The sequence below is a fragment of the Hylaeus anthracinus genome, unplaced genomic scaffold (assembly GCF_026225885.1).
Source record: "Hylaeus anthracinus isolate JK02 unplaced genomic scaffold, UHH_iyHylAnth1.0_haploid 3, whole genome shotgun sequence".
Classification (NCBI taxonomy): Eukaryota; Metazoa; Arthropoda; class Insecta; order Hymenoptera; family Colletidae; genus Hylaeus; species Hylaeus anthracinus.
The window spans coordinates 15565369-15583836 of NW_026535284.1; the positions used below are offsets into that span (position 1 = coordinate 15565369).

Here is an 18468-nt window from a genome sequence, read left to right on the forward strand (position 1 = left end):
AAATGCACAGAAACCAGCCCCACGATCACGATCCGAGCTTGTGCACTTATCGAGACTTTACTGCACGGGTGAACGTAACTCGATGTTACGAGTTTCCGCGATAGATCGACAACACCGTTCTATATACGTATTTCCCTAGCCTCGATTTCAAACTACCCTGTAATTGGGAACCGCTTTCACGCTCTTTGTTTTCGTTTACATCGCGGTGGTATTCTAAGAATATTCGTCTTACGTTCATGCGTCCGTTTTGTTGCGTACACTTATTACACGTGTCGACGATAATCGAATGGGGCGCCTTATCGTTTAATCCGTCGGTGTACGTCGTAATTCCGTTCCCAGGAATTGCTACTCGTAACGAAACTATATACAACGAATTCCTTTAACGTTACATTGTACACATGCTCCCGAGGCACCCGGCACATTTACATATTATCATAAAGTATAAATAGGTTCCCGTGACGCAAACTTGAGGACCCCAGGCCTGAGAGGTCTGCCTTCGACGAAAACAATGCGAGACGAGCCAAATACGAAAACGCTTCTCCCGCCTGTAGCCCTTCGTTAACACGGTCGTTCCTGCGTTACATATTTTTTCTTCTTTCGTTCAACGGCCTCGTCATTCTAAAAATTGTATGAAATCATTTTTACCGAACTCCGAATAACGTTATTTATACTTTGTTCATTTCAGAGCAGTTTTCTACGCATTTTGTTCCTTGAATAAATTTATATCTTATATATATATATATTTTATATATAGTTATATATAGTTATATATATATATAGTTATATATAGTTATATATATATAGTTATATATATTTTTTCTTACAATATATATATATATATTATTAAAAAAATATAATAAATATATATATATATTATATATTTTTTCTTACAATATATATATATATATATACATATTGTAAGAAAAATAACCCGCAAAATTACAGAAGAAAAATGAAAGCTGACGGTTTATTCGAGTTTGCGGTGGCGGCTAACTCGTCCCTGTTTAGCAGTGTGTTAAATGCCGTTACGATAGAGCTCGTCTATCGGATGTAATGAAATTGGTTACACCGATAACGAAGCCATTTTCGAGCCAGAGACGACGGGAAGCGGCGGAGAAAATTTCACTTCCGGCGACGCCGCTAGGACAGATCAACGTAGCTTCGGATCCACCGGAGAAGGAAAGAAGCGCGACGAATGGAAGAATATCAATTTCCCCGGCTCGTATCGTCGCGTCGGTTTCTCGCAACGTTTGCATTTCCAATTTCCGCTGCTCTTTCCCTGCCCCACTTCCTCGCCCCGGCGCGTTCGCGTTCGCCCAGATATGCACATAGATTCATCCGTCGACGTTCTAACTGGAAAGCGATTCGACGACCTATCGAGAATCAGCTGCGAGGGGATAAACTCGAAGGTACTCGTATCGCGCGTACATACGAGCCAAAGCTAAGCATGCTCGTTTTTTAAGATTGAAAATCTCTTTATTCTCGAACAGCCGAAATTCATGTCCCGTTATACGGTGAAAAATTCTGCGAGGCGACGAAATGGGTGGATAGTGACGGGAGTATACATGTCCCGTTACGCGGCTTGAAAAGTGGAAAGGAAATGCGACGAAGGTAGAGAACCGCAGCAAATAAAGAAGAGGACAAAGCGAAAACACCAGGGTATGTCGATGAGTTTTATCGTTGCCGTTAGCATTGTCTCAGCGAGATATCCGTGACCGGATCGTGTTACGCTACTCGCCGATCGAACCAGTGTTGAGCAGAATCGTAATCAAATGTTTTCGAGTTGTGACTACGATTACGATTATACGCAACACTGTGATCGAACTCCTCGACCCCTCCAGGAGGTATACCTCCCAGTGGCGGTGACGGTTTCTGTGCATTTAGAGAAATTTGTGCATCCAAGGAGACTTGGGTGCGTCAGAAAGCAACGACGGAGAAAATAAGAATATTTCCGTGACGGGGACGAAAATGGAAAATTACACGCGTAGCAGCACCGAAAGAGTCGAAAGTACACGGCACGCCTAGAAAGAGCGAGGAAACGCCGCGAATAATGATTGCGCTGCGAAAGGGAAAAGGAAGAAAAAAGGAAGACGGGGAGAATTTAACGAGCTTCGTTTCCGTAGGATTCGTGGCGTCGTTTCGGTCGGGCAAGAAACAAAGGAAAGGGCCCGAGATCTGGCAACAAGGGAAACCTTTTGGAAAGGATACACCATGGTGGCGATGGCTATGGTGGTAGCCGAGCACGATGCATCCACCCTCCAAAAAACATCTGTCGGGGGGGACAAGCCTGCATAAACGCACGTCCGTTCTCTTTCTTCGGAACCAGCGACCGTGTACCGTGAAAACTACCTACTGCCTTCGTCCATTTTATTCGCTCAAAAAACATCGCTGTTCGAAGGCGCGGGTAACCTCGATACGTGAACTTTTCGCCAACAAGTTTCCTCGCGTTTCGCAGCATTTATTTTATCGCGGTAACGTACAGCGGAGAAACGAAACGACAACTCGCCCAACATCGATACTTATATCTTGATACTTATTATATCTCAAGTACCAAGATCGCGAATTCTTTTCCACGGATACAATCGGAAATGTTTGCGTCAGCTCTCGATCGATAATGCATCGATCGTAAATACTCGTTATCGGTTATTCTTTCGCTCGGGATCCGGATATCTCTCGTAGGAGTGTCCTTTGAGGTGTGGCGTTTTCGACGAACGAGACCCATTGCGATCCGATAGCACGATTCTCCGTTTCTTATATTCCGTAACCAAAAACGAAACTCGAAAGCGAGAAAAACAAATAGTACGAGACGCAACAGTTCGTACAAATGGCTGACATCGAGCACCCGCGATTCGAGCGTTAGAAGAATTACGTGCGTTTGACGCTACTTTCTATCGCGGACGTAGCGAAGCTACTTACGAGAACTGGTGAATTTAATTTTGTACAGAGAACGGTACAGGGAGAGAAGAAAGAGCTACAGTAATTTCGATTGAGCAATAGTTACGGTCGACTCTCTCGGCAGATGTCGAACAGTAGCGTAAACTGTACAGAGCTGAATCCATGGAGAAGGATCGGTGCGCGGAGTGAAAGTCGAAAATCGGGTGGGGCGACTCGTAACTCATAACTCGTGAGAGGGGAGTTCATTTTCTCGTTTCTACCCACGCTCCTGACCCACAAGAAAACCAAATGGCGGTACCGCTTCCTACGGTGGCCCGATTCGGTTGTCTCCGCGAACAATCGAACGTAAGCTGTACATTTTGGCCGGGAAAATGTCATTTGGAAAGTTAAACGGTACTTTGAATCGAGGAAAAAGGATTGTCGTAACCAACAAAATTCACGCTAGTCCGTTACGTCTCTCTGTTCAAATGTACTCCGAAGATAAATAAACTTTATGGCTCGCCGTTTCTCCTTTCCGTCGATAATTCACAGAGTTTTTTTTTTTTTTTTTTTTTTTTTTTTTTTTTTTTTTTTTTTTTTTTGACGTGGCGAACAATTAAAAATAAACGCACCTTTTAAACTGGAAACAGTAACCACGAGCAGTATCGACGTTATAAACAAACGTTCACGTCGATGCGAGTAGCCACTGGTTAGCACAGTTTAAGGCAGTCCCTACTGTTAAAAACGTTACGGTGTTGCCACGTTTTACTGTATAAAAATGATACTTGTTTCATTCATTCAATTTATATCATTTATTTTGTATTTTTATGATGTATTTTTATTATTTGAAGTCGAATTCAAGACACTGCCAGTGCCAAAAGTTTGTTTATAAACGATGAAAAATATTACGAATTTAATTGCGAAATTGAATGAAAACAAAAAAATACGTAATAAATTAGAAACTTGACATTGAAAAAAAAAAAAAGAAAAGAAGCTCATAACGATTAAACGTCGTAATTACAAAGATATTCGATTAATAAAAATTTTATACCGGTAGATGTCGTTTACGAAAATGTAGTGTTACAACGGTAGGTACTCGATTGCTTTCTTGCATAACGAAGAACGAACGAAGAGAACTAGGCGTCGGGGAACCACTGGTTAAATTCACTGAATTTATACGGAATATTAAAGCGTGCGTCACTGGTACGAGGTTTAACTCGTTGTCGTTATTCGTCGCTTTAGAGCAATGAGATCTCAAGGCGAGAACAGTTCGGCGAATCCTTCAGTGAAAACCACGGTTGTTTGTCGCGTGCAGAGCCATCGAAAGTTCGATCGAAATTCTACCCAGTCTAATACGATAACAACGCGTTTTCGTCATTTCGACAATTACGTTGCTCGGTATTAACCTACAAATATCGCATCATCCATAGAAAATTGTTCTCGTCTCTTCTTTCTTTAGAAGAAGAAAAAAAAAGAAAAGAAAAAAAATAAAAAAAAAAAAGGAAAGGATTTTTCACCAAACGCGCAAGGTTTCCAAGAATATCCTGTGCCATCTTCGAACGGATGGATCGATTAGCTCGCGAGACGTAGCGCTTTCTGCCTTTGAATGTCGTGTTTTGAGAAAAACACGTTCAAAGTTTTGCACGCTGTGCTAGGTAGCAGCGTTCGAGCGTGTGACCTTGTTTCGTTGAAATCTGTGTGCATCCTCGTTAATTTTAGAGATATCGATTCGATATTATTCGAGATACAATTCTGTACACAGGAAGCTTTTCGAACAAGTCAGGATTTCTTTTCGATGCGGCAGCACCCGGCCGTCGACGCATCGATAACAATGCTCGTAGTGGATTTTACAACTTCCCCGATCATAAGTCGCGTTCCGTGTTGATCTAATCCCGTACAAATGAACAAGGTATAATTAAACATCAAAGCGCGCTGCTCGCGGTTAACTGTTGCCGGTAAGCGGCAGAGTAGAACAGTAGAAGGCACGAGGCAACAAGGCTCTTCCTATTTTTAGAGATAGCAGATAGGACGGTTTTAAGTGCGCGCCCTTTGAACAAGTGGAAGAATTACGCGACGCGGGGCGAACGTCTGTGCGCGCAAACGATAGCTGGATGACTCGTGGTGAATAAAAGAGCGGAGAGCGAACGTAGGCGAGGCAAAGGGAACGAATAAAACTAAATAGACTGCGGAGACAGCTGGTCGCTGGGGTTTTACCCCCCGAGAGACCCGACGGCGAACAACAAGCCCATATGACGCACGCACGAGTGCACGGAGCCATGCTGCTCGCGCATGCGCCTTCGTCTCAATATCGCCCATGTCCTTTGCCAGCGATTCAGCTCCAGCTCCGATAGACAACGCTCCGCGACGCGCGACCGCCGCAGACGCTGATAACCAGACAAATTCGACAGGTTTACATTCGTTTAACGATCTCTTAGAAAGATTCCGTTCATCCACGATGTGTTCATTCACCGATGCAGTGGCGATCAGAGATGGGCAAGAAAAACCCTAGGCTTCGAACAAATCTGAAGTTTGCTGATGCGTTTGTCTCGTTTCCTCTTTGAAACATATCCCAAAGAAGGAAACGAGACAAACATATCGGCGAACTTCAGATTTATTCGAAACCTAGGGTTTCGCCCTTCTCTCGTGTCGCGATACACGAAGCATATCTGGTTTTTTTTTTCTACGTATCACGTGTAGAAACGAATTTCGTTCCTCTATGTTCGATTCTTCACGACTCTAGTAGTCCGGTGGTCCATTTGCGTCTTCCAGCTTGAAGATCAGACGCCCGAAAAAAGGTGGAAAGGGGCGTCTGGCGGGGTTTTATTTTCGTTTAAAGGGAAACGATGAAAAACAGAGAACGAGGCCGAACGACGGTGCAGCATGAGAAACGGTATAGCGAAACGAGGCCAAACCGCGAGGTCGAGGAAACTTCTTTTATCGCTTTTCCTTTAAAAATATCGTCCACCTACTTCGGAGCGAACGCCGCCAAGTTTCGGTCTCGCTTTTAAAAATATTAACGGTTAACGTTAACTCTGCGAATTAAAACCAATTGAACTTGTAATAGGAATAATCGGCTAACGTCGAAGAACGAATCGAATCGCGAAGTTTGCACGAGTCAGTTTCGCGATACTATTCTAGAATTCATTTGCGAGCAGAGATACACATTTATAAAAATTAATTAATTATCGAAGAAATGTAACGAGGCCCGCTGAGATCTTGCCTGGATGCAATTAATCGAGTGATAAGCACGTAGATTCTTGATAAATGTGAAAATAAAAACAAATGTACGTATGATACGGTACACAAAAAGACAGATAACTACAAATATGTTTTAGCCGAGGTTGGTTTTTCGTATCACGGGATACCCGAGACGACTCGTTTTAAAGCGTAGTTATACGCACATTTTAACGATATCAAACTACGATTACACCGCAAAGATTATTTTTATCCGAACGTCACTTCTAATATGAAAATTATAATAAGAGTATTGAATAATAAAAATAAAAATATTAATCGTAATTAAATGAAATCGTTACTTCTCAAAGGACCTATCGCGTTGATTAATTTCCGTATTATGCCAAGTGCCAGCCGTTACGCTGCATAAGTAATTTCTAAAATTGATCACAAAACAACGTTACATGGTACAATGATTCCTCCTGGCGTAACCGACACGGTAGCGTTACTTCTGCGAATCTATTCTGTAGTTTTGCACGCTAATAACAAGGAAAAGCCGCGCAGAACGAGGTTCAAAGATTTATCACACGCCCACACCGGGATCAAACCGGTTTCTCGCACACATCGACGTCCTATAAACCTTTCGATAGATCATTTCGAACGAATCGACCGCGAATCTTATCCTGAATTCGTGATTTTTCAGATGGAACAACACAGACAACAGCAACCTTGACGGGAAACGCGAAACATTTGTTTTTCTTTCTTAAATAATCGATACCTCTGGTTTGCATAGATTCGAAAAATGGTTGTTTGTCTGGCTGAAACGGATCGACGTGTCTCGCTAATATTATACGTAGCGTGATCTCGGACAAAAGCCGGTTGGTAAGTAAGGTTATCGATATGGAAGTAAATTGACGTAAACAAGTATCGTTATCCAACGTAGGGTTAAACTTGGGCTCGGAACCATCGATTTCTCTTGCATTTTGACGCGAGCGAGTAAACGGTTGCGTCATGGGAGTCGCGTTTCGCAAAACGTGAAAATATCGCCGTGTACGTGGCGCATATACATCGAAAAGTTATGGTTGCAACGAAAGGCAGGAAAGTTTGCAACTGCGAAGAGAAACACTTGACCGAGGAGGAAGGAGCGTGTTTTGTATGCGGTACGCGATGTGCTTGTACGCGCATGTACAGTGTACAGGGGTGCGGCGTGGGTAGGCATGGGAAAATTGTGTAGAAGGACCAGGGTTCACAGCTGGAGGGGAAACTAGGGACAGAAAGGAGCGTCGGAGCTGTGGACGCTCCGTTGAAGCTCGAAGCGCGGAGCGGAGAGCGAAGCGGAATCGAGAATCGGAGGGTCTTTATGGACGAGGGATGCCGAGGGGGCGAGGGCACCGCGCGGGGGATGGGGGGAGACGGGCCAGGCCTGCGCCTACCTCCAGCACTCGAGGGTTAAGGCCCGTTACGCAACGTCATAATCCTGTGAATTATTTTTTTTTCTCTTTTATTTCGAAAAAGATCCAGACGTAAACCCGTCGGAAACTCGGATCAGAGTTGTGTAAATTAAAACCACGACTTGGTTGCGTTCCGTTTCGTCGTCACGAACTTGTTTCGTTTCGCTTCTTTCGTGTCATTACGACGTTTCAGCGGGTTTCGGTAAACATTTTAGTAAACACTGATTTCGAACAATTGCAATATATATTTTAACGCTTTACTGGTAACTGGTAATCGTCGTTTTCCAAGCGATAACTTTCTTATCTGTTACCGAGATAGCATTGTATGCTCCCATAATTGTATGAAATATCGTACAAATATTAATCTAAACACGATTCTAATAGACAAAATAAATATCGTGCAGTACTAATGTTATTAAATTTAATTGTACGTAAAGTGTTCAAGTATCGTTTTATTCGTTGTAATTATTCTCGAATCGCTCAACATTGTCCGGAAAAAACACCGTGCCGGGATGTCGCGGACAACCGCAAAAGAGACGCATGTACGGATATCTAAAGACGCGGGCAGTAACGAGACAGCTTTTACTTGACTCACAAAATCGTCGTGTTCGCTCCATAAAACAGGGAATTCTGGCGTTGACCAACTTTCGTCATTGATTTGCGCCAAGCTTCAAAGCCAATGAGATACTTCCATTCGACTCGATCGATGCTTACGAAAAAGCGAAATTCGAGTACCGCTGGTTTTTCTGACTTCCCGTACGCGCTTGTGCGCGTGTGCACGCACGCACAGCGTTGCCGAATTTCTGTCAAGTAGTAAAAAATGGCCGTCGTGCACGGGCACACAGAAATCGCTGAGTAAAGGGAGACAAACAGACGGGAAGAGTAGACAAGAGAGGGAGCGTCGAAGAAAGAAAAGGGACGAGAAGACTTCTGAGAGAGACGTGTGAAAGCCACTGATACTGTGTGCGAGGGAGGGGACAAGATGAAAGGGGAGGATACTCGAATACTCGACCCAGTAGCGTAACCACGGACCAAGTAGACAGGAGACATAATAGAACCTGATTAATCTGTATGTATTTCGTAATAAAATGACGAAACAACGTTGACGAATGTAACGCGGGACATGTAAGCAGGAAGTACAGATATCGCGTGAAAGCTCGGAATAGAAAATTGTTGGAGAGTTTTGTGCAATCCCGTGACCTCTATAAAAGCAAAATAATTCCAAGATTTCGACTATCGACAAGTGAATAAGTTAAATACAAATGTAATAACGTATCCAAGTTAAGGAATACTTTGGACACAAGTTTAATTCAACTGGTTTATACAGGGTGTCCCAAAAATGTTGTAACACCTTGAAAGGGGTGATTCGGGAGGTGATTTGAAACTACTTTTTCCTTAGCGAAAATGTTGTCCGAGGCTTCGTTGAGGAGATATTAACGGAAAACACTGACCAATCAGAGCGCGCGTATACCGTTGGAGCGGCCGCGGTAGCGAATGAGCGCGGCCGCCTAGCGCGTAGCCTACGCTCAACCGGCATACTCGCGCTCTGATTGGTCGGGATTTTCTCTTAATATCTCCACAACGAAGCCTCGGACAACATTTTCGCTAAGGAAAAAGTTGTTTCAAATCACCTCCCGAACCACTCCTTTCAACGTGTTACAACATTTTTGGGACACCCTGTATTATAGTAGACGCATACAATGCCTACTATAATATAAACATTTAATTATGCATTGTAAGCGTTCCCCATACAATATTTTCCGCGTAACTAGTAAAAATATCGAAAGCATTTGTAACATTTATAAAATTCTGTTATTTGACGGAATAATTTTCGATTATTTTATACATACGAATATGTATAACATTCGATGAGGTATTACGTCGATTACATAGGAACCATCAAAGTAACTCTTTGTACATTTCACGTAACAATAGAGACTTTTCAATAGAATAAACGTGCGTAACTAAAAAGAGACCCACGTTCATCCTGCTGCGAGTGGTTTTTGTGAATGCTTGAGAAGAAAACCGAGCGACTGTGTGCTCCCCTCTCCTGATTACGCCATTGGCTCGACCTAGCGAGGCAGCACGAACAACCGGCTGCGCTGTTGCCAAGCGGAAATCACAGACCTGCGGCATTTTCTTCTTCCACGAAGACGCGTCGAGCTCACCTACCGCGTTGCCTCCTGCATCAGCCAATGCCCAGATACAACCAACGCTACTCGATTTATCAGCTATTTATTTCGTACCATGCCATTCTTAACTAAATAACAATCATTCCTAAGCTATAGTAAGAAACGTCCAACCTCTCTCAGATTTTAAAAATCGCGCGCGTAAACATGTACACAATTTTAAAAACACTCGAGTACACGATGAGCGGATAGAGTTCGATGAACGACGCGTAAAAGAACAGAATCCGAGACATGCTTTCAAGTGTCTCGTCTACATTATTTACGATTCAGAGAGGGTAACCTAACCTCGGTCGAAAAGTAAAAATGTTGAACTCGAAGACCCGTTCTCCGTTAAGTTGGCTAACGTATCGCGAACGCAGCGATACTATGGCGACCAGTTTCAACAAATCCACGTTGGAAAAAAAAAGTCCAATATGAAATGGAGGTCGATAGCGTGATGACCTCGAAGCGAATCGGCAATTTTACAATGCCGTGGCCTCTCGCGCGAAAGATATACGAGTGATATAGCGTACCCGGACGCCCTGTTGCCACGTCTCGATTCACTCGTCGTGGACTGGTCAAATACGTTCGCGGCGAGTCCTCGGACCTCGACACTCTACGTTGCGCGTTAACCAGAGATCTCGAATCGTTTCTGTCAATGAGTCGAGCCGAGGAGTCGAAGCCCTTGCACCGTTTCGTCTCCCACCGCGTTACGTTATACGTTCTGTTTATATCGTATACGTGAACATACAGCGATATCGATGCCACGCCATTCTACGCTATGATTACGGAAGACGGAGAGTGGGGAAATCTGCTTCGTTCCCAAGAGCAATTCTAGACGGCAGCGTCTTAAGGCGACGCCAGCGATACGAGCATATCTCTTTAACGAACCACCGACTCTAGTCAGTGGTAGTCATCTCAATCGATCCTGTACTCGATCGAAATTACAGACTCGTAACCTGACAATTTTTCGTTGCTCGCTATTATTCGTTAAAGTCTTTCCAATTAATACCAATGGGTATCTTCAAGCGTTTTACGAACAAAAACTACGCTCAAAGCTGTAAAATAATACATTTTTACTTCTCACTTGTAGAAATCAAATTTACTTTTCTTTTTTTTTTCGAACGATCCGATTGTGTAACTTAGTTTACTTTTTTTTTTTTTATGCTATTTGTTTCAAAAAAGCGAACTTTAAATTATTTTAGTCCCGGAAGAATCCGTGGAACAATTTCAACGTCTTGTACGGAAAAAAGCAAGCCCCGCAATAACTAAGGCGTGAGATCGGCGAGGCTGTATAACTAAACGAAAAGAAAATTTTCCAGGGCTGCGTTAGCAGGTATGCTTCTCAGTTCCAAAGCAGGTAAGATTGCCAGGTAAAACCTGTCCGCTTGGTTGTCTTTTTCCTTTTTGCGAGTAGGGCAGGTGGTCACAGCGCTCGACTTTCAACTGCGGAAGGATGGAAAAAATCCGTGACGAAACGTAAAGGAAAACTCTTTGTGGAAATAGCGGCATCCTGCTCCCAAAAGAATACGATTTTCCTCGACAAAAGAATACGATCTTCCTCGTAAATCTCCCAGAGATTTTCTGACACTTTTCTCTCTACTAAGAAAATTATTGTTCGATATGCCTGTTCTTTACGCGACGCTACTTCATAGTACCCTTGATTTCTACAAGTGGACCAACTCCGCTAGAGAAAGCTCCCCCCACACCACACAACAGTTTCTTCTCTGTGCTTCGTGGCTGGAGTTTAATACCTGGCGTCGTTCCTCCTGTCAACCCAATGTCAGACGTAACGTCTATCGTCGTTTCCGAACAGATTGAATTTCGATACATCGGAACAACTATATTTCCAATCCAGGGACATTCGATATCGGTGTTGTTCGCGCATACTTTAATCGTGCTGCCTTGTTCTTTTTCCCGACCAATGAATTTTTAATGCCTATTCACCTATAAAGTGGACCAACAGCGTGTAATTGCCTTGTCATCGTATAATGACTAACCGTGACTCGGTTTTCTTTTCTTAGAAGAGAATCAGCGATGAGGTGGCCATAAATTTTTGTGAAACAGAGTACAAGTTAATATCTATCGGTAACCACGAAAGTAACTTCACTACAGAGGATACTGAAAAACAGAAAGTCAGAGTTCTCATTGTGATTGCAGTGGAAGTTCTTAAAAGTGTAACGGTTTATTGTCTCGGATAGTATATGTGATTGTCCGAAGACATCCCTTTGAGGTGTATTAAGTTAAGTAAAATAATTTGGTAGTCTTACACAATGTCTGAAGGATCTTCCTGTTCTTTCTTCGAGATCAAGATGACTTTGAGAATTCATAAAGCAAATATTTATGAACTTGGCGTAACATTTATAACATCTAATAGTCCATGCTTATTTCCAATAGAAAATAATCACGATATTCATAACGATGTCTAAAAAAGTTGCTTTTTTGTCCATTGTACATGCCTCTCTAAACAATTCAAGTAGTATCTATAGTATCTAAGTATAGACACTTTTTCAGATTCCTAGTGTCGATGATTCCTTGTTTTCTTTAATCAGAAATCAACAGGTTACTCTCGTATTACATAAATCATTAGAAGAAGTTCCATTGTATATAGTGCATTGTTCTTGCATCTTTTTCTACTTAATTTATGTCCTCGTTTGAGTTCCAAAGGTCAAACCGACGTACAAAACTTGTGCATCATTCGCATTATAAATGAACATGGGCAAAGTAGTCATTCGCAAAAATAGAAAATTAAATTGGGGAATGATGTGTCCTAACAGGTATCGATACAAACGTAGGTATATTATATTTTGAAAGTTGCACAAGCGATTTAAATATTTCCGTTAGAGGGCGGTACACGGCAGAGAACCGAAAGACAGAATCGAACGAAGGGAGCGCTGCTAGTAAAACCGGTCGACGTGTTCTTGACACGAGACTTTCAACGAAAAAATGATGGTATTTTCAAAGAACATTAGCAAGAAAATCATCGAAACGTTCAACGGTCCGGAACCATGAAAAATTGAAAGCTTACCTGTTCGTGTTTTTGCGTAGAATACATAATCAGGTTTAAACTGTAACAGTCGTATCCAACCTCTAATCGACAGGGTGCAGGTTCAAGGTTTCAATTTTCAGAAGAATATCACTTGTCGCTTCATCATAATTCTACGTTCACTTTCACAACGTTATCACCTTCCAAGTTTTCCCTTTGCGAGCAAGGAGAACGGTTTCTCAAACACTGTTTTAACATATTTAAAAAGGAAATTGTCAGTACCGAACTAGTCGCATGGTATGGCGACCGCGGTTACAACTCGATATACACAGCGGTTTGAACGATACGTCACATCCTTGGCGTGTAACACGATTGGCTGATTTCAAATGAGACGACCAATCGCAAGGAAGATTTTCTTACTGCGCGGGAAAGGAAGTGGACTCCGCTGTGGGCATCAAAAGTACGTTTAAATATCCTGTACGATTTTTTCTTCGTCGATATATATGCGACAAAAAATTGGGCAAAATTTTTTATAAAAATGACAGATCTTTAAAACATAATTATTGTATGAATATAATTTAACTATAAATAATAATACCTACCGTTAATAATACCTATTTGCAGTATGTTGCCTAAATAAATTAAATTGGCCATACACGATAAATTATTACGAAATAAGACATTTAGACATTTGTTAAAACAATATCGATAGTAGCTCTAGTAGCGTTACCTAGCGCCGAAAATGAAAATTATTTCTCTACAAACTTCGTGCCTTATTTTTCGTAGAGATTCCTACATATTAATCCTTTTTAGTATTGAATTTGTATTTATTAGTTTATAAAATTTATTTTTCGTAGTGGGCAAAATTCAATACTTCATCTTAGACATCACAGTTTTACGATGACAAACCTAGTGATATTCTACGATTATGAAAATGGCCCTAAAGGTCTGTTTCCAATGTCACAAAATTTGTCAACATGAAAACTATACTAATCTCATATATTCTATAATCTCAGTAAAATTAATTAAAGCGTTAAAATTGAACGAATAAGAGTAACATTTAAATTAAATTATACGCAGAAAATAATAATAATATTAATTAAAATAATAAAAAAAATAATGATTGATTAATTATTATTTTAATGATTATTATTATTACCATTATCATAAAAATTCAGAGATACTATTACGAACTTTATTACATGCATATATGATCCAGAAAAATTGAAAATAGTAATCTAGTAACAAGTGTCCTCTCGGTCCTTTTCCGAAAATGTACAATCATGTACAATTTTAATCCAGTATATTTATAATACACGTTAGAAACAATTTCTATTTATAGATTCGTTTTTAACAAATCCACCATGTACGTAAACAATTTTTCTATCTGTATGTAAAACGATCCTTGAATATTTATTAACTCTAATAAAAATGCAAACCCAGAGGGAGTCACCTGTCCAGTGAATACTGAATACTTTGAAAGTTTTGAGGTTATATCTAATTTCTGCAAGGACAACATTCGTCGCGTTATCGTGATAGAGTAATATTCGCGTAAAATACTGTCCCATTCATCGAACCAGAGATAGAGCTGTTGCGTTAATTATGTGAGCAGTGAAAGCTCGCGGGTTAATTCTATGTCGATGTCATGTCGGCTCCAAATAACGTTGAAACAATGCGGGCGCACAGGTTGGCCTATCTGGCCGTCTGACAAATATGAATTTGTGACATAATCTCGTAATTTTTGTAATCGAACATGGTCAAAGAAAAACCAAATTCAATCCGTATTTACGATTCGGAAGGGTATAGACGTAGAGCAGCATGTATCTGCGTCAAAAACGATCTTGAAGATGAGGTAAGCCAGCAGATGGCAGTTGATATTTTTTTCTTCGTTATCCTTCTATCTGATACTTCAAAGCTACCTTATTTTCTCAAATACAATGAATTAAATACACGTTAGATATTTTTTGTAATTTATGACATCGCAGGTACTTTTGGTTACATCGAGTAGAAGACCGGACAGTTGGATAGTACCCGGTGGAGGTGTCGAGCCGGAGGAGGAACCTGCCGTGACTGCACTGCGAGAAGTCAGAGAGGAAGCTGGAGTTTTGGGACAGTTGGGTCGGTGTCTAGGCATATTCGAGGTAAAGAAATATTTATGGATATTTCGTTGGCATTAATAAAATAGAGGCGTAAGTAATAAGTATGAGATTAATGCAAGTTATAAGAGTAATTTTTCTTTATAGAATGTAGAACACAAACATAGAACACAAGTGTGGGTTATGCGGGTAACCGAAGAGCTACCAGAATGGGAAGATTCACGTGCTATCGGTCGAAAGCGAAAGTGGTTCTCTATACCAGAGGCCTTGCTTCAGCTTGCTCAGCACAAACCCGTCCAGCGTTCTTATATACACAGCCTCCACAATACTAATCCTCGAAACAATCCCAATATCTCGCCACCTCACCATTCGCATACCACTGTGACATCCATTCAATTAATGAATAATTCTAGTAACAATCCCCATCTTAACAAACACAGCTAATATTAAATACCATCCATTTGCGTGAACAATTGCCATCGAATGTTGAATATTCGTTGCTGCTCCTTTTCCTTTCTTCGATTACAGTGGCCGCTGCAATTGTATTTTGTACGTAAAAGGACACAAAGCATGTATCTTCTCCTTTTCTCTGGTTTTCTTTCCCTCTTCTGTTATTAGCGGCAAAATTTCTACGGATCATGTTACTACGATTACTATTACTATTACATGATTATTACTACTATTACTAATTACTATGCCATTAATATTGCTACTCTACTATTACTACTACTATTATTACCACCAACACTGTTATTACTATTATCACAATTGCTATCGTTATCTTCGTCATTGTCATTACTGTTACATTTGTTTGTATAAATTACTTAATAAACTGGTCCACGGAGGAGCAGTTTTTCCAGCTTGATTCTTATTTTTGTCATGATTTTACTGGAGAAGCAAGTAAATAAGTACATAATTTTTATACGTTAAGTGGATGGTATTTCATGCAAAAAGATTCCAGAATTAGATTACCTCATGTTGTTTGCATATACTCAGATAATGTTACAAATGTCATAACAAAACATATCTATACCTCATGAGTTTGTTTCTTTCGAACAAGGTTTTTAATGTTTGTTTCAGTAATCGTTATAACTTTTTGCATACTACGAGTCGGTATGTAGTTTACAGACTGAATTGTTTAATAAATTGTAGTAGGAATTGTTTAGAATATACATTTCGAAAAAGGCAACAAATTTTCTCTTTATAAATTACACAAAACGAAACATTAATACAAATATTATTTAATGTAAAGTGAAATATAGGTACGTGGCTACATGATCACTTTTGTAGACTACATTTTTTGTAATTATGTATTTAAATTTTCTACGGCTTCTCGAGTGTCGTTAGTTGAGTATTGTAATTTCTTTTTTATTATTGTTATTCATTTGTATTACTTCAAATTGAAATTATTTGATTTCGCACAACAAGTTGCCAATAAAGTACAATGAAAATAAAGGTGATAAACGTTTAGTGGAATGGGGTAATGAAACACTCTTGGTGTATGTGTATGTGTGTGTTGTGTATAGGCAGGTAATTAAAGTACTGTCGTGTCCACGTGCTTCGGGTCTTTACTAGAAGGTAATCCTTAAAACATTTTCTGTTGCAACAATAAATTTCTTAATTTATAAAAATAATCTTTCATGTATAGATGTTGATTTACATATAATTTATCAAGAGTTTCATCTTCTTTCGTATTATACGATTAAATGAAATTTGAGGTTAGGTTATTGAATTTTCAAAATTTCAAACATTTCTTGCGATAATAAGAAATTTCTTCATTTTTTAAATTAACCTTTTACATGTATGGATATTACTTTACGTACATTCTATAAAATGATTAATTTTTGTAATATTAAACAATTGTACATATGTATATAAGGTTAGGTTATCAACCTATAATATATAAATTTAGTATTACTAAAATTTTGTTTTCTTGCTATTGCAACTTTTCTCATTTCTAATTATAGATGTATCTTTACTGAGATGACTATCTTTTACAAAGAAATTCCTAAAAAAATGGAGTACGAAGTAATGGATGGAATCGTTAGCGAAGATACCGCTGAAAACAGCAGTGACAGCAATGAAGATTCCGCAAACAGTGATATCGAAGAGAACGAGGATCAAGATGATCAATCCAAAGTGTATCTCCCTGGAAATCCTTTAGGAAACGATGAAGAGCTTGTCGTTGATAAAACGGCGTACCGAATGTTACATCATGCGCAATCCGGAGCACCTTGCCTTAGTTTCGATATCATTCCGGATAATTTAGGAAATAACAGAGAAGATTATCCTTTGAGTATGTATCTTGTTGCTGGAACTCAGGCTGCAAAGACACATGTTAACAATCTCCTCGTTATGAAAATGAAAAATCTTCACTCTACGAAAGATGATTCTGAAGATGAGTCTGACAGTGACGAATCGGATAGCGAAAGTAAAGAAAGCAGTCCAGTCATGACTGTTGCACCGATAAAGCATCAGGGGTGTATTAATAGAGTAAGGTGAGCACATGAATATTTTTATTAAACAACATCAACGTTAGATTCATCTTTTTATTGTTTATTGAAATATGTTTATGTGCACCAACAGGTACACAAAAATTGGTGAAACACCATTAGTTGCAAGCTGGAGCGAATTGGGTCGCGTACATATTTGGAATTTAGAGGAACAATTAAAAGTACTTGATAACAATGAGCTGCTCCATGCATATCGTAAAAAGTGTGAAAAAAACGATGGAGGCGTTAAACCATTATTTACTTTCAAAGGACACCTTTCAGAAGGGTACAGCATTGACTGGTGTCCAACAGAAGTGGGTACACTAGCTTCTGGTGACTGCAAGGGTAACATTCATATATGGCGCATAGGAGACAATAATGGCTGTGCCACATGGCATGTAGACCAAAGACCATATAATTCCCATACACCGCACAGTGTGGAAGACCTTCAGTGGTCTCCTAATGAAAGACATGTACTAGCTTCATGTTCTGTTGATAAAAGGTATTTTAATATTTTTTTTTTACTTTAAATTAGAAATGGAGAATTATTTTTATAATAATAATAATAATGTATAATAAATAGAATAATAGTGTAAGTAGTCTCTTCTTTTGTTATCAATTTCTTTAGCAATATTGTAATTTTGATAGCATAAAAATCTGGGATACAAGGGAAAGTCCACACTCTGCCTGCAAGTTAACAGCAATTGGCACACACACTGCTGACATCAATGTGATTTCATGGAATCGAAAAGAAAATCAATTCCTCGTATCTGGAGGTGACGATGGTTTGATTTGTATATGGGACTTGCGTCAATTTAGTTCTAATGGCGCGAGTCCATTGGCTGTATTCAAGCAACACACTGCTCCTGTTACAACGGTGGAATGGCATCCTCAAGAAGCTACAGTTTTCGCTTCAGGCGGAGCTGACGATCAGATTGCTCAATGGGACTTGTCTGTAGAAACTGATCAGTCGGAGGAGATGAAAAATAGCGAGCTGAAAGACTTACCTCCGCAATTGTTATTTATACATCAAGGTCAAACGGATATTAAAGAATTACATTGGCATCCTCAGTGTTCAGGTGTTGTAATATCAACAGCGCACTCAGGATTTAATATATTTCGTACGATTAGTGTATGATAAACTCGACCATTTACTAATACATATAATGTTTGTAAAATAATGTTTGTCGATTAAACATTTTTTTTTTTATCTTTTGTTGAAGTAGA

At 39.9% G+C, this 18468-nt stretch overlaps 3 protein-coding genes across 5 annotated transcripts in view; 2 read left to right on the plus strand and 1 right to left on the minus strand.

Moving 5' to 3' along the window:
* The window catches only part of LOC128893947 (inositol-pentakisphosphate 2-kinase), a 51436-nt gene extending 38372 nt beyond the window's left edge, over positions 1 to 13064 (minus strand). The window contains exon 1 of one of the 3 annotated variants that reach the window (XM_054155273.1): positions 12696 to 13064. The gene's annotated coding sequence lies outside the window, so the exon portion shown is untranslated. The remainder of the gene's footprint in view (positions 1 to 12695) is intronic. The other 2 variants (XM_054155274.1, XM_054155275.1) reach the window with 2 other exon arrangements.
* A 961-nt stretch (positions 13065 to 14025) lies between these two features.
* Positions 14026 to 15614, plus strand: LOC128893956 (diphosphoinositol polyphosphate phosphohydrolase 1). Its single transcript, XM_054155289.1, has 3 exons — positions 14026 to 14505; positions 14639 to 14794; positions 14897 to 15614. The coding sequence occupies exons 1-3, from the start codon at positions 14407 to 14409 to the stop codon at positions 15191 to 15193; spliced, it is 552 nt and encodes a 183-aa protein (XP_054011264.1). The 5' UTR covers positions 14026 to 14406; the 3' UTR covers positions 15194 to 15614.
* Positions 15615 to 16080: 466 nt separating this feature from the next.
* On the plus strand, positions 16081 to 18458 carry LOC128893951 (glutamate-rich WD repeat-containing protein 1). Its single transcript, XM_054155284.1, has 4 exons — positions 16081 to 16327; positions 16717 to 17247; positions 17336 to 17743; positions 17890 to 18458. The coding sequence occupies exons 2-4, from the start codon at positions 16733 to 16735 to the stop codon at positions 18377 to 18379; spliced, it is 1413 nt and encodes a 470-aa protein (XP_054011259.1). The 5' UTR covers positions 16081 to 16327; positions 16717 to 16732; the 3' UTR covers positions 18380 to 18458.
* Positions 18459 to 18468: the final 10 nt, after the last annotated feature.